Consider the following 15,664-nt stretch of genomic DNA (forward strand, 5'->3'; position numbering starts at 1 on the left):
TTCCTTCAGGTGCATCTCAGGTTTTAGACCGACACATACACCTTGAGGGCTACTGGCTATATATCTTGGCAGAGAATAAATTGCAACAATAAAAAAATCAGCCCGCAGTCAGGGGTGGTGCACCACCTCGGAAGCAGTCCGGCATAAAGCTCGGCGCCAGTGGCTGGCTCCATAGAGGGCATTTCCAGCATTAAGATCAGCTAACCTCCTTTAAACTTCCTCAAGCCAAGGTGATCTATGACACCTCGGATACAGTCCGGCGTTGGAGCTTGGACACAGTCCGGCGTTGGAGCTCGGATACATTTCGGTGTTGGAGCTCGGAAGCAGTCCGACGTTGGTGCTTGGCTGCAAAAGATACCTCGAATGCAATCCGGTGTTGGAGCTCGGATGCAAGAGGACACTGCCGCCCGGGAATAACTTCAAACCCGAGGTGAGGCATAAAAATAACAAGGCATTGATAAAGGCCGGAAACTTAAAGGGGCCCCTCAGATACCCGAAGTGTAAACTCTTCGGATTTATTTCGGTGATCCTCAAGATCGAAGATGAGAATATTTGTTGAACCAGTTTTCAAGACCGACGACCGAAGATGAAGAACAGTTCGGAAGAATCGAGGAGCGTCTCCAAACTTGAAGACCAGTTCAGGGGGCTACTAACAGTGTCCTGGACTAGGGGGTACTCACCACGTCGTCTCCCGATCAGTTGGGTTGGGCCGAGGACCCCCATGGCCGTTTACTCATGGGCCAGTTTGGACAGCCGAAGTATACACAAGGAAGAATCTACAAGACTTGGTGATCAAGACAAGGACTCCTCCCCACCGGCGTATTCGGCTAGGACTCTTGTTATCCTAGGCCTCTGGTACATTATATAAATCGAGGCTCGGCTAGTCAATAGATTATTATGACATTACTCATCATATCTCTAGGGCTTAGACCACCACATATGATCTCGAGGTAGATCAACTCTTGTAACCCCTATACTCATTAAAGTCAATCAAGCAGCATGTAGGGTATTATCTCATCAAGAGAGCCCGAAGTTGGGTAAAATCCCGTGTTCATGTTACCATTGATCCTAAGAAGCATAGCTTGGGACCCCCTACTCGAGATCTGCCAGTTTTGACACCGACAACTATCGCACAATGTTGATGCATTGAGTGACGCATCTTGCAGTCCGGCCAGGTCCCGCGTCGAGCAATCCTCATCGGAGGATTCCCTGGGCTCAGATGCAATGGACAGCGGGACTTCCCGGACGGCCTCCTCTCCCAAACACGTGGACACCACCGAGGTGTCATCCCAACAGGGCCCAGGCCAAGGAGGAGCTGGGGAGACTGTCAAGGCGGCGCCAGAGGGTCAAACCTCGGCAGCCGGACACATGGCGGAGGAGACCCCCATGGATACTGACGGCGGGGGCCAGCTTGAATTCGGCCCCCAGCCGGACACAGTTCCGGAGACCAGCACGGCTCCGGAATCAGGCAGAAAACCTTCTTCAATAGAAGGGGTGCGCCTGTTCCACCAGCAACCTCTGTCCAGCCAGAGGTGCCGGATACCTTGTCGACAGCGCTAAAGAACGCTTCCATCATTGAAGAACACCGTGCCCTTATGGGTGCGGTGATTGAGAAGATTCAGTCTGCGGAAAGCGGGCTGACTGAAGCCTGCACCAGCCTCTTAACAGGCTTCGAGATAAGTGGTGAGGTTTAAAGAGTGTCATAGTATAGATAGTAGCCCCTGATAGACTGTTCGGTGTTCGAAAAGAAAAGCCGGACAAAGGATCGAATATATGCTCGCAGGAGACTTACCATGCAATACCCTTGTTTTTTTGTCTAAGCAGGCATATTTTTTGACTGCCACCTCTCATACTGTAGAAGTCTCCGGACTGAAGCAGCGGCTAGAGCGGGACGAAGAAGAGCTCGGCCAAGTGAAGAAGCAGTTGGAGGATAACCAAGGTATGTAAAACCTTGTTTGTATTCAGTACAAATCAATGATTGATTGTGACGAAAAAATGTCGTGATGTCTACCAGGAGCGACGTCCGAAGTTGAGGCTCTTAAGAAGGCGGTGGTTGAAGCCGAAAAGAAGGCAGCCAAGGAGCAGGCCGCTCGTGAAAAACACGAGGCCAGGGTCGCTGAAGTTCAACAAGAACTCCAAGAGGCTGTGAAGAGGTGCGAGACCTTGGAGCAGAGTTTGCCGGATAAAGAATCCGAACTCACCAAGGCTCATCAATCCGCACATGATGCCCAGGGCGAGGCCCAAGGCACCCTCCAGGAAATCCAGGAGGCCAGAAAGATCACGGTGGGTAAGGCTTTTTCTATGCAAAGCAAGTATGTGAAGAAAAGATTCCTGTTACTAACCCGAATTCGGGGCTCTCCAAGGGTGTTTGCGGATCTGCCACGTAGCATATCTGATGCCGCACAATTCTATCGAGCCGAAGAAGGGAGCTCTATGAAGAAGTTGTTCTGGTCGCAATATCTTGCGCCAGAACATCCCACACCCTTTATCGATTAGCTGAAACAGCTGGTCGAGCTGCATAGGGCGGCCGAACTAGCCATGAAGGATTTAATTATCCGGCTATGGCTTGCCGAAGCAATTCGCTACTTCAGGCTCGTGAAGCGGCTGGTTAGTGCTTGCCCTCGGCTTGACGCCATCAAGCGGCAGTCTGTATTGAAGGTGCACGGATGGCTTTTGCCGCACTAAGGTGCAGTGGGCAAAGATGGACACTGTTAAGCTGATGACCGAAGGACCACCCGAAGGGAAGGAGCATCGCAAACCCGAATTGTATTACGAGAGTGTCCTGGAGGGATCCCGCCTTGTGACAGGACAGTGTGCCAAGGACATTATTTTCCCATGAATATATTCATGTTGTCCGGCGTTGTAATATGAAACAAGGTTACTATGTAGTGCTTGTTATTTTAAAAAAATTACCTCCTATGCAGCCGTTATTTATATTAATTCTGAGAGTTGGCCAGTCGTCGGCTTCTACCCCCACGTAGGAAGTACGGGGGTGTTCGGGATAAATCTAAACACTCTTTACCCCAATTTTGGGTCCCTTAAGGAGGTGTTCAGCGCAACGAACCAGGCAATCGGACTATAAGGCTTTATCACCCTCACTTAGCCATAGGAGTTTGACAAAAGAAAGGTAGGCGCAGCCTCTAGTGTTCGGAAGACCGAACTAGGGGCTCTATAAGCACCTGATCGGGAAAAAACCTGATCCATCGCACGCTGCATTAGTTATTGCATAATGCGGAATAAATCTTTAAAGATTTTGTAACCTCTCAAACAGCTGACCAGCTCTCTCCGCATCATGACAGTCAGTTTTCGGCTTTCCCTACTGAGGTGCTCGTCTGGAAGAACCGGGACACAATCGCAGTAGTTCTCCCTGTGCCACCTTAGCCGATATAGCGGAACGTAAGGTAGCAAAACATGGGAGCCGGGCAAACCCAGCATTTGACCAAAGACAAATTTCGGAGCTGATGCATATAATGTTATAAGTTAACGTTCGGGGTGCCGAATGACCGTGAAGGTGTTCGGACTTTCTTGCCGTGTTATGGGTACAACGAAGCCCCTGGTATATTAAGGCGTACCAGAGAGTATGGCTGCTTTTTGAAAAAATATCAATAAGGAAGAACAGAAAGTGAACGTCATATAAAGCCGCAGATTGCAATTGAATAATATGTCAAAGCGTATGAGTACAAGTAGTTCGATGAAAATAAATATGACTTTGGAACCTGCTAAGACTAGGGGGGAGCTGTGTGTGGATCTGGAGAATAGTAGGATGATCGTCAAGGGGAATATCTAGGGATTCCCCTGCGCGTTCGAGTTGTTTCCCTCTGTGGTGTGTTCGTCCCTTCATAGGTCCGGTTGCCAGGTCGCCAGTGATGGCCTAGACAGAAGTGAACCTGAAAGAAAATGCAAAAATGTTTATGTGTCCCCGAGCGGTTGAGCCGTATTGTGGGACATAACCTAGTTGTGCCTCCGTCTATCGCCAAAGTGGTTAGTTGAGCTCTTGATGAGCTGGGCTATCCTACCGCGAGGTAGTTCATACTATTTTGACAGTGTCCGGGAACTTGGCCGTCGAATGAATGTTCGATTGAAAGATGCCGCTCTATGCTCTGGGCGGCGGTGTGCTCTTTGGTACAGAGGGGGCGTTCAGTGCTTTCATTGACTGTTATGACGCCATGTGGACCGGGCATCTTAAGCTTAAGATAAGCGTAGTGTGGCATCGCATTGAATTGAGCAAATGCGGTTCGTCCGAGCAATGCGTGATAGCCGCTGCGAAAAGGCACGATATCAAAGATTAACTCTTTGTTACGGAAATTATCCGGGGATCCAAAGACCACTTCTAGAGTGATTGAGCCCGTACAGCAGGCCTCAACACCTCGTATGACGCCTTTAAAGGTGGTTTTAGTGGGTTTGATCCTTGAAGGATCTATACCCATCTTGCACACTGTGTCCTGATAAAGCAGGTTCAGGCTGCTGCCTCCATCCATAAGGACTCGCGTGAGGTGGAATCCGTCGATTATTGGGTCCAGGACCAGTGCGGCTGAGCCGCCATGACAGATACTGGTCGGATGATCCTTGCGATCAAAGGTGATCGAGTCGGACGACCATGGGTTGTACTTTGGGGCGACTGGCTCCATCGTGTAGACATCCCTGAGTGTGCGCCTCCGCTCCCGCTTGGGAATGTGGGTGGCGTATATCATATTCACCGTTTTAATTTGCGGAGGAAACTTCTTTTGCCCTCCTGTCTTCGCTGGCCGGGGCTCCTCGTCATCGTCATCGCTTTGTGACCCCTTCTCCTTGCTTTCGGCAGTTGACTTGCCGGCCTATTTGAAGACTCGGCATTCTCTGTTAGTATGATTAGCTGGTGTACCCGGGGTGCCGTGAATTTGACATGGACGGACGAGTATGCGGTCCAGATTGGACGTGCCCGGATTGTTTCTTTTGAATGGTTTCTTCCTTTGACCGGTCTCAGAGCCGCTGAATCCGGCGTTGACAGCTGTGTCTTAGGCGCTATCGCCATTGTTTTGACGTTTGTGTTTGCTGCATCGGGGCTTGCCTTTGTCGTCTCTGGATTTAGAATTTCCAGATTTAATTGAGGTGATGTTGCTACGAGCTAGCCAGTTGTCCTCACCCGCACAGAAGCGGGTCATAAGCATCGTAAGGGCTGCCATGGATCTCGGCTTCTCTTGTCCGAGGTGTCGGGCAAGCCATCGTCCCAGATATTATGCTTAAAGGCCGCTAGGGCTTCGACATCCAGATAGTCGATGATTTGGTTCTTTTTAGTTAAGAACCGAGTCCCGAATTTCCTGGCTGACTCTCCGGGCTGTTGTGTTATATGACTTAAGTCATCAGCGTCTGGAGGTCGTACATAAGTACCCTGAAAGTTGTTAAGGAATGCATCTTTCAGGTTCTCCCAACAGCCAATGGATTTTTCGAGCAGACTGTTCAACCAGTGCGGAGCTGGTCCCTTGAGTTTTAGTGGGAGGTACTTGATGGCATGGAGATCATCACCACGGGCCATATGAATGTGGAGAAGGAAGTCTTCGATCCACAACGCAGGATCTGTTGTCCCATCATACGATTCGATGTTTACGTGTTTAAACCCTTCTGGGAATTCATGTTCCATTACTTCATCAGTATAGCATAGGGGGTGTGCGGTGCCTCTATGTCGGGCTACGTCGCGACACAGTTCGGATGGAGCTGGTCTGCGGTATTCGGCCCGGACAGGTTGGTTTTTATTGTATCCGGTGTGGCGGCCGTCGTCGCGCGCTGGGGCGCGCCCCCGCGATCTGTAGATCGATCTGGGATGACCTGCTCTCTTTTCCAAGTCATACCGCAGGTCATTTGTGTGTCCCTGAGCTTTTGTGTTTCTATTTGTTCGGCGACGTGGTGCGGGCCGGTGTTTGGGCTGATTTGTCTCGGCGACGCGGTGGTCGGTCAGCCGCATCATGCGCTGGTAGTTTAGGCTCCAGTGCTTCATCGTCGAATTGAGGTAACAACCTGCGCTTTGGGTAGCCTTTGGTTAGGCGCTCGTGTCCGTATTCCTCGGCTGCTAGGACCTCGGTCCATCTATCAGTGAGTAGATCTTGATTAGCTTGAAGCTGCTGCTGTTTTTTCTTCAGGCTCTTTGAAGTGGCTATAAGCCGGCGCTTGAAGCGCTCCTGCTCGACGGGATCCTCTGGCACGGTAAATTCTTCGTCGCCGAGGCTTACCTCATCCTCGGAGAGAGGCATGTAATTATCATTCTCTGAGTCTTCATTCATGGCCTGTTCGTCAGGGCTGGCTTGCCCATCATCCCGTCCGGTCTGTTCAAAGCTTGGTTGGGCGGGGTCATCTTCATTGTCTTCGGCATCGTCCGGAGTGCTATTGTCTCTTGTGCCGGTATCGCTGTTTTTACCATGGCGTGGTTTAGAGCGGCGCCGCTGACATCGGCGCTTCGACTGCTTCTCGGGAGGTTTATCCTCACATGTATCCTTTTTGTCCTCGACATTGTCTTCTTTGGGGGTATCCACCATGTAAATGTCATATGATGAGGTGGCCATCTAGCGCCCTGTGGACGGTGGTTCCTTTTCTTCTCCTGCATCATCGTCCATATCGTCGATGTCTTTGGAGTCGAAGTCAAGCATGTCGGTCAAGTCATCGACAATGGCTATCAAGTGGGTGGTGGGTGGGCAACAAAGTTCTTAGTTGTCCGCTTCCCACTCATGTCGGACATAGTTCGACCAAGAATCTCCTGACAAGGAGAGATTTTAATGAGTTTAATACTTCGCTCAAGGGCGAGTGTTGGAAGATGTCTGCGGAGCTGAACTCCAAGATCGGCGCCCAATCAGATTCGACGGGCGCGGATACACGCGGTTCGGAACCTATATCCGGAGATGACACATACCTCGTTAGAGGTTAGATCTGTGTTCGGCTCGAGCGCCGTAGAGTATGCGGCTTCCATGGCGGGGTCCATCCTCCCGTCCTTGGATGGCACGATCTGCACTGGATCTAAGGCCAGGGCAGTTGCAGGCATTGTTTCCTGAGCATGATCCGATGACAGATTTAGATCATGTTCATCGTGGCTATAGGGCGCGGCTGTCAGGGGATCGAATCCGTCGAAGATCAAGTCTCCGCGGATGTCGGCGGTGTAGTTCAAGGTTCCAAACCTAACCTGATGGCCAGGGGCGTAGCTGTCGATCTGCTCCAGATGGCCAAGCGAGTTGGCCCGCAGTGCGAAGCCGCCGAATACGAAGATCTGTCCGGGGAGAAAAATCTCACCCTGGACTGCGTCTTTTAGATGATTGAAGGAGCTATCAAGCCTTATGGTGACGACATAGTGGAACTCTCAATGAAAGCACCAATGTCGGTGTCAAAACCGGCGGATCTTGGGTAGGGGGTCCCGAACTGTGCATCTAAGGCTAATGATAACAGGAGGCTGGGGACACGATATTTACCCAGGTTCGGGCCCTCTCTATGGAGGTAATACCCTACTTCCTGCTTGATTGATCTTGATGATATGAGTATTAAAATAGTTGATCTACCACGAGATCGTAGAGGCTAACCCTAGAAGCCAGTCTATAATTATGATTGTTCTTGTCCTACGGACTAAACCCTCCAGTTTATATAGACACTAGAGTGGGCTAGGGTTACATAGAGTCGGTTACAGAGAAGGGAATCTACATATCCGAATCGCCAAGCTTGCCTTCCACGCAAAGGAGAGTCCCACCCGGACACGGGACGAAGTCTTCTATCTTGCATCTTCATAGTCCAACAGTCCGGCTGTCCGAGGACCCCTTAATCCAGGACTCCCTCAGCTGTTGGCCGGCTTGCTACAGCCTGGCGTCGGGGGCTTCGCGTCCTCATCTAGGCCCGGCTAGGCCAGCAGGGGCCTGGTGTGTCCCTATTGTCGTGTCCGGTCAGCTACCATGATGGTGGTGGAGGTAGTTCCCTCCCGCACTGTTGCGATGCTATTGTACCCGATTTCGTTGTCCCATCTTCTTCCCTCTAGGCCTCATGTCGGCGACTAGAGTGAGACGACGAGGATGGCGCCAAGACCGTGGTGGCGCATGCTTAGGGGTGGACTAACGAGCAGCTCGGCTCGTTAAGCTCGTACTCATTAAGCTCGCGCTCGTTAAGGCTCGGCTCGTTAAGCTCGTTAAGATTAACGAGCAGAAAACCCTGCTCGGCTCGGCTCGTTTTAAGCTCGTTAAGCTCGTGAGCACTCGCGAGCGTTCGTTAACAGATTATAATGTGTTATAATATACATGATGAATGTTTAGGTATGGTTTTCAAGATGAAATATGGAGACTACAAAAAGAAATGAAGTAGTTTGTTGCCTCATATGTCGAGTAGATTAAATAGATGGGCTGAGGTGCTACAAAAAGTTTGTCACGTAGGATAAAAATATGTATTGTGTTGTTACTAACGAGCTTAACGAGCTACTAGTGAAACTCGTTAGCTCGCTCATTAAGCTCGTTAAGCTTAGTGAGCTAAAATCAATGATTGGTTCTGTTCATTAAGAAGCGAGCTACGAGCTTAACGAGTCGAACTATCGAGCGCTCATTAAGTTCGTGAGCTACGAGCTTTTGGTCCAGCCCTACGCATGCTGGTGGGCGGCAAGTTGGGTGGTGCACTATGGATCGTCAGGCACCGACGCGGTGACGCCCGCGGATGCCATCGTTCCTACCAGAAGGGCCTCGGGTGTACCCCTTCCCCACCGCCCTCCGCGTACCGGGGGGCGCCCTAGGACTAGTCCGGGCAGCAGCTGCGTCGTCGTTGTCACATTCCTTCTTGAAGATGTTGCTTGGTATGCGATGCTCCGGAGTGCTAGGAGCATGGTGGGACTTCTCCGAAGGACACATCGGTTGTGGGTCATCTTCGTTTCGTCGATATGTCGGTGTCGGCATTTGTTTCTCTCGTTTTTCTTTTGGGCTTGGTTGTGCTGCGGGCCCCAGCAAGCGTGTTGTATCGTGTGGTTGCTATATTAATGCAGCGGCGCGAAAGCCTGTTTCATCATTTATTTTAGGTTATTAAAAAAATAAAGTTAGCCAGCACTGTTGTGAACAAAAAAAATAGATGGTTTCAGGGGGTACAAAGGATTTGCTACTGTTATTAAAATCTCTTGCGGCCGCGCGGGTCCGACCAGGGACGAAAACCTACAGCAGCTTGCGAACCCGATCCGCTAGAGACCGGTCGCAGTTCCGTCGCAGCAGCACTGCACAGCTGTCGGTCACACGCAGCGCGACCCCATCCCTCTCCCCCCTTCTCTCTCTCTCGCATCCGGGAGCGCCGCCGTTGAAGTAGTAGGGCGAGGGAGAAGGGAGGGAGGGCGGCGGCGGCGGCGGGGGCGAGATTTCCTGGAGCAGGCGCGTCCTCAGGGTAATTTCTCCTCTCCGACCCATCTCCCTCCCCGGTTCAGGCTTGCGGTTTTAACTTTTAACTGGTGTATTCCGATGAACCCTCGGCAATGTGGTGGGAATGTGGCGGCGCGGCCTCCGATGAACCCTCCATGACCGGGCGAGGAGGCAGCTAGCGCACGCCGAAGCGAGAGGGAGACCCTCGATGTGAAATTGTACTGCTTTGGCTTAGGGTTTTTGTTTCCCCATGATTTTGTTTGGGCGTGTCGCGAATGTGGCGGCGCGGCTCCCGCTCCCCGTGGTGGTCTCCATGACCGGCCTGCGCACGCCGAAGCGAGAGGGATGCCCGCGAAGTGGTTGATTCAGACGATTCGGTCCCGCGCGCAGTTTTGTTTTTTTGTATGATTTGTTTGGGCATCATTTTTTCGAGGGGACGGTGGTTTTCGGGCTTCCGAATGTGGCGGTGCCCTCCAATTTTGGGCTTGCGCTCCTGATAGTGCTAGGTGGACTCGGATTTTGGGTATAGTAATTATATTTTGGGCTTATACGACACTGACTAGTGCTAGTCTAGCACACGTACTCTATCAATTAGTTGCCACTCGCTAATTAAGTCGCTAGCTATGGTGCCGGTGAGACATGGGAGCCAACCTCCAAGGATCAGCTCATTCTGGGGATTCCTTAATTCCCTAAAGCCACGGTTGGTGCACCTGCCGCTCGTCATTTCACTTGTGCCCCTGGGAACCATTGTTTTCCTTCCATACGAACACTAGCTACATTTGCAAGGAACATTAGCAACCTACTCATGCGAATCCCGAACGCTGGTAACTGAACATGGCCCCGATATTTCTGTTTTATCCAAGTGGCTCAAATGATTGACATGAAAATGACAGCATGACAGTAGTCTGCTGCACATGTCCAGAAATGCATCTCTATTTGCCTGCAAAAGGAGAGCAAACTATCACTTTGTGACCTTATCCAAATAATCACCAGGTGTAAAGCATCGCGGCAAATCCACAAACTATATTAGAATCAATAATAATAACAATGTAGCAGCATGAGTCAACAATTGTGAGTAACGCATTCCGTGAAGCATGAAGCTTTAACACTCAGTCTGAACTCTAGTCAACCAGGTGTTAGATCACTACCAATTTTTCTTTATTTTTTGTATGCAATGCATCCACATGATGTCAGAACAATGTTTTCACTGAATCCGTGTGTCTTCAATTCGAAATCCATCTCAAGGCACAAAAACATCACCCCAGCGTAAAAGAGAGGCACAGATACATCCAGTCCAACTGTGGTTTCATATCATTAGAAGTACTGCTAGGAGTACTTGTGCATCCTTTGTTTGGATTATTATCTGACGCGAGAGATTTTTGTTGTTTTGTTTTCCTTTGTTATTACTACAACCCTTTTGTTTGATTTCCATCTCTCGAGGTTCTAGTAGGTAGCAGCAGCCTCCCGGAGGCAGATTTAATATTAAAGTTGGATTCCGTTCGTACGCGTGTTCTTGCAGGAATTGGTGCGTACATGTGTTGGTTTGCTCTCAGATGTTTGTCATTAGCGCCAATGTGATGGATATCCTGTTTCTGCGGGCTGATGAGTTTATAATAGTACTATATCAGAAGATGAAAAACCGTCTTGCTTGTTGCTTCTGATCATGACAAGGGAGGAGCTTTTCTTCGTGGTGTCCTTTTCGTAGATTCGTTCTGATGGCTGTCCTGAAGTGAACAGGTTGAGCTTCAAGTGCTAGTTTGGTGGTGGTTTGCACTCTTCGTGGTTTTGTTTGTTTGCGTGTCTTGTCTTTGTTCCTCAGATATGCTAACGGAGCAAGATTCGGTTCTAGTTTTGTGGTAGCTTTCTGCTTTTGCGTTACAATCACATCTGCCTTGGTCGGTGCTCTTGTCTCTACTGCTAAATTACAGTACTGCTAGAAGTAGCTACTAATTGTTTTTCAAGGTTGTTTGTCTTAGCTCTTGCATTTTTGTTTCTGCTTGAGCTTCTGTTCCTAATGGTCTCCTTTGCCACTTTGTTTATTGCAGTGCAGTACAACTTGCAATGGCTGCTCACCCGCCTGCTCCGGCTGCTCTGCCTACCATGCCGATGATTGATTGGAGGCCACTGCATGCGGCAGCCAGGCCGTCTGTCTTTATCATTGTCCTCACGCCACGTCTAAAGAAGACCCTGACACGTGTCGCTGACACATACGGCATCAAGGAAGAGAAAGAGCTTGATGAAATTTTTAAAGCAGATTACCTCACGGAAACCGGCATTGCCGTGAGGACAGTGGGCGACTTTCTCTTCATCACAACAACTGCGCACATTGTAGACTTCCTTTTTCAGGCACAGTGGGGGCCCATTTCAGCAGCTCAGTTCAATGATTATTTTGAGATTGCGGTCACCTGCTCCCATGCGGAAAGTCGCTTCATTCAGGGCGGGTTTGTCGGAGAGCGAACCTACACACGAGCAACGGTTTGTGCCATCGATTGTGCCAAAGACTTGATGATGGTACGCGTGGATCTTAGGGATCTGGCCGTGAGGACTAGGGGGGAGCTGCAGCAGAGGATTCGCTGCACATCAGATCATCCGGCTGTTCAGTTCAGCATGGCCACCAACGCGGGTACCCAATGCATGCTCTACTCTTGGCCGGCGTATCGTCCGTGCACAATGGCCACGGGACTTCAAGGCCTTCATCGAGGACCGTTGGATTTGATGAGCACCAACAAGAATGGCTATGACTTGCAGCTTATTGAAGCATCGGTGGGAACCGAGGCTGGGTCATCTGGCGCTCCACTTTACAATACCAATCAGCAGGTGCTAGGCATACTGCACGGCGGGTCTGGGGTTCACTCACAATTTATCCCGGCACGCTACATCTGGACCTTCATTAACAACAATTGTCTCCTTCCGAAGCCTCGAGGTCCGCAGGATCAGGGTAAGCCCTCCCAGAGGCCGGGCCCCCCTCCTAGAGATCGAGACAAGCGCGGTCCAGGTGGCAAGCCAGGCACCTCTGATGCTTCCTCCAAGCGCATTCGTTCTGCTGCCAAGGACAAGACCGTCGCTGTTTGAGCCTGGTGACCAAGGGGATTGTTTGTTGACTGATTGCTCCTCTGATGTTTTTGTTGCCTGGTGACCGCATTCTATGTAGGAGTATGTTGCTTGTCCTATGACAGAGTACCCACTGAGATGAGAGGAACTGTTTTCTGGTCATTATTTATTAGTATCTGAGACGCTGAAACATACCCATTGGATGCAAAAGAGAACACTAGTAGTACTACTACGTATTATATTCCCACTAAGATGGAGCAAGTAAACTGGGCGCTAGTCCCATTCATTTTGTCCAAACTGCTGGCTTTATTAAGTGCCAGGCTGCCTCCTGGTTTCGTTTCCACCATATGCATGCATGCCATAGTTCCAAGACCTATCGTTTGGCTTGCCTAAACATAGTCTAACATATATATAGCACTCATGTGGATTGTAATGTTAGGTTAGAATTAATCAACACCCAAAAATGGATAATTAAAACCTGCTTATCCCACTCCTTTTTGTGTGTGTGTTTGTCCATGGTTCAGAGTTAGGATTCCCTTGTTTTACATTGGAATTTTCAGTTTCTGTTAAGAAAAAAAAACAATTGTATTGCCCATGACTAGTAAAATACAGCGGTGAATTGCCTTACTATGTATATATGTTCAGGCTATAGATACTTTTTGTCTACTAGGTTAATAATCCTCACTGTTGCTATCTTCCATGTTCAGAACCAGAGGTATTGTCATCTCACTTGAAGATGGCACATTCAAGTTCCTTGGCTTAACTAGAATTGTCAACGATGATGTTCCTCTCGCCGGAACATGCTGGGAGGAATCGTGTATCTTATTTTTCATTTGAGGTTCGCTGGGTAACAGACGATGTGACACTCATTAAGATTGTTGGCATGTTGCAAAGCTCTCCTTTATCAAATGTTCTTCTGGTTGCCAAAAAAAAAAAAAAAGGTTCCAAAATCATGCTGTCAAGCGCACGATATGCAGAAAGACAATGTACTAACTCTCACAACAACAACAACAAAGCCTTAATGTACTAACTCTCACTAACTTAGGTAAAACTCTTCCCATTTTCTTTTGCTGGAACATGTGTCATTCATCGCCGTACTACCTGACATGCCTGTTGGCTGGATTTACTACCCTGCAGAATAAGTGGATCCAGAAATCAGTGAGCGTCAGGTAGATGAGCTGATCCTGTAATGCAAGAGAAGGGCCCAGTTGATGAACACGCTAAAGGCTGCTTCGCGGTGTCCCCTCCCAAAGCTGTGCCGCTGCATCGATTGAGATAGAATATGAACAGAGGTAGCAAGAAATGGTTATGCCAATGTAGGCGCTGCTGGCATTATTCTCTCAGAGTAGCAATCCAACACCAAATTCTGGGGAGGGGTTATCAGCAGATAGTACTGGTTAGTGCATTATTTATTTAACAAAACTCCTCATCAATATTGTTAGAACCTACTCCCTCTGTTCGGAACTAGTTGCCGCCCAAACGGATGTATCTAGCACTACTCATAAGTTTCTTAGTCACTCCAGTTATCCTCATCAGCTGCAATGCTGCATCGGAACTTGTCTGTGTGGACTCATTGCTGCAGCAGCTCAAATGTTCGATTTATTGCATCGGCTGATCAGGTGGCAGATATCTTTACCAAAAACCACTATCTCGGCATCTTTTTCAGGAGAAGTTCTATAGCGATCTCAATCTGGTAGAGACCAGCTGAGATCGAGGGGGCATGTTAAGATATCTTGTATATCACGTTAGCAGATATGACACAATTGTAATTACTCCCTCCGTATTAGTGATTTAAACGCTCTAATATTTCTGCACAGAGGGTATTGAAACTTATACTACCCTGGAGCCTCCACTAGAGGATGTGAGCTGTCGCCGGAGTTGAGGGCGGCGTCTACTCGCCCGTGCGACGGCGAGTTGGCGGTGGATGCGGGCGCCGCGTGGAGGGATCCCCTGCTGCTTTCCTCGCCAGATCTGAAGACGACGTCCCCGTGCTGCTGCTTCCTCCTCGTCAGTCCGACCGGATCCGGTGGCGGACCGCGCGGATGTGGGGTTGGGAGCTCTGAATCAGAGTAACTTCTTGGCCGGCTGCGGCGGCCACGATGCCGACGGCGCTCTAGGCGTTGTTTCCTTCTTGAAGGCGGCTTCGAGATCCAGCTCCCTCTCCCTCGTCCTCCCCCTGCACCCGGGTGAAAACCCACAACTTTGGTTGGGCGGTGGCGGTGCCCGGCTCCGTCACCTTCTTGAAGGCGCCGCTTTGGGTCCGCGGGGAGGTGGGACAGTTGCAGCGCGTTCTTGGCGTTCCTGATGGCGGCGGTTCTCTCTTTAGTGGTGTCGCTTCGCCATGGCGGTCGGCTGGTCCGGCTCTCGTGGTGATTGTGGTGCCCAACTCTTCGCCGTGTCTTCCTGGGGTGCTCCCGTCCCGTTCAGAGAGGCTGGAGGTGGAGCGGCTTCATCTTGCACGGAGCTTCGGTGGAGATGTCAAGTCATGCCTGACCGACAGGTGCTACGCTTTGTCATGCCTGGTCGGCAGGTGCTACGCACGACAGATCTTCCAAAGACTTCAAGTTGTGTCGGCTGGTGGTACTTGGCAGCATGGTGCTGATGTGTATTAGTGGCGACCGCGACGTGCTGAGCTGTTTGCGCGCAGGGAGGAGATGTCGTTGGGCGCCGTGGTGGCGTCGACGGTAGCTGGACCGAGCAAGGTTGATGCGTCAGTATAGTTCTGAAGATGGAGCGGTGGCAGTTGGCGGCGGCGGCCTCTGAGTGCACGCCGGACCGGTGAGACCCATGCCCGGCAGGCGTCCTGGATGAGACCTCAGGTCTTAGATGTTAGGTTTGGATGCGATGTCTGTTTGGTATTAGGCCCAGGCTATCTGCGTCCCTTCATCAACTGGATAGAGTTGCTTAGATGGCGGCTTTAGTCTTACTGTTATATTACTTTGTAAGGTCTTGTGAGAATAATTAATAAAGTGGCCGTATGCATCGCCCATATGCAGAGGCCGGGGGTCATCCTCCTTTTCTAAAAAAAAAGAGGATGTGAGCTGTGGGGTATATTCTCATTGCCACGGTTGGTCTCTGGAACTATCTCATCTCCTGGCAAGGGTTCACTTTGTTCAGCAAACATGCTGCTTCATCCTTAAACTGTACATGCCCAATTTCCTTTCTCTTGGTTGGAGGCCGTCCTCGCCCTCTGCCTCGTCCTCTACGACTAATGTTCAAGCTTCTTATGGGGTGCAAAGGCAATCAACTATGTTAGAGCATCTACAGCCGTACATGACAAATATAAC

At 50.1% G+C, this 15,664-nt stretch overlaps 1 protein-coding gene across 1 annotated transcript; it reads left to right on the forward strand.

The window, feature by feature from the left end:
* Nucleotides 1-9,172: 9,172 nt before the first annotated feature.
* On the forward strand, nt 9,173-12,692 carry LOC119305081. Its single transcript, XM_037581699.1, has 2 exons — nt 9,173-9,351; nt 11,372-12,692. The coding sequence occupies exon 2, from the start codon at nt 11,388-11,390 to the stop codon at nt 12,396-12,398; it is 1,011 nt and encodes a 336-aa protein (XP_037437596.1). The 5' UTR covers nt 9,173-9,351; nt 11,372-11,387; the 3' UTR covers nt 12,399-12,692.
* The last annotated feature ends 2,972 nt before the right edge of the window (nt 12,693-15,664 follow it).

Source organism: Triticum dicoccoides, chromosome 5B (assembly GCF_002162155.2).
Source record: "Triticum dicoccoides isolate Atlit2015 ecotype Zavitan chromosome 5B, WEW_v2.0, whole genome shotgun sequence".
Lineage (NCBI taxonomy): Eukaryota > Viridiplantae > Streptophyta > Magnoliopsida > Poales > Poaceae > Triticum > Triticum dicoccoides.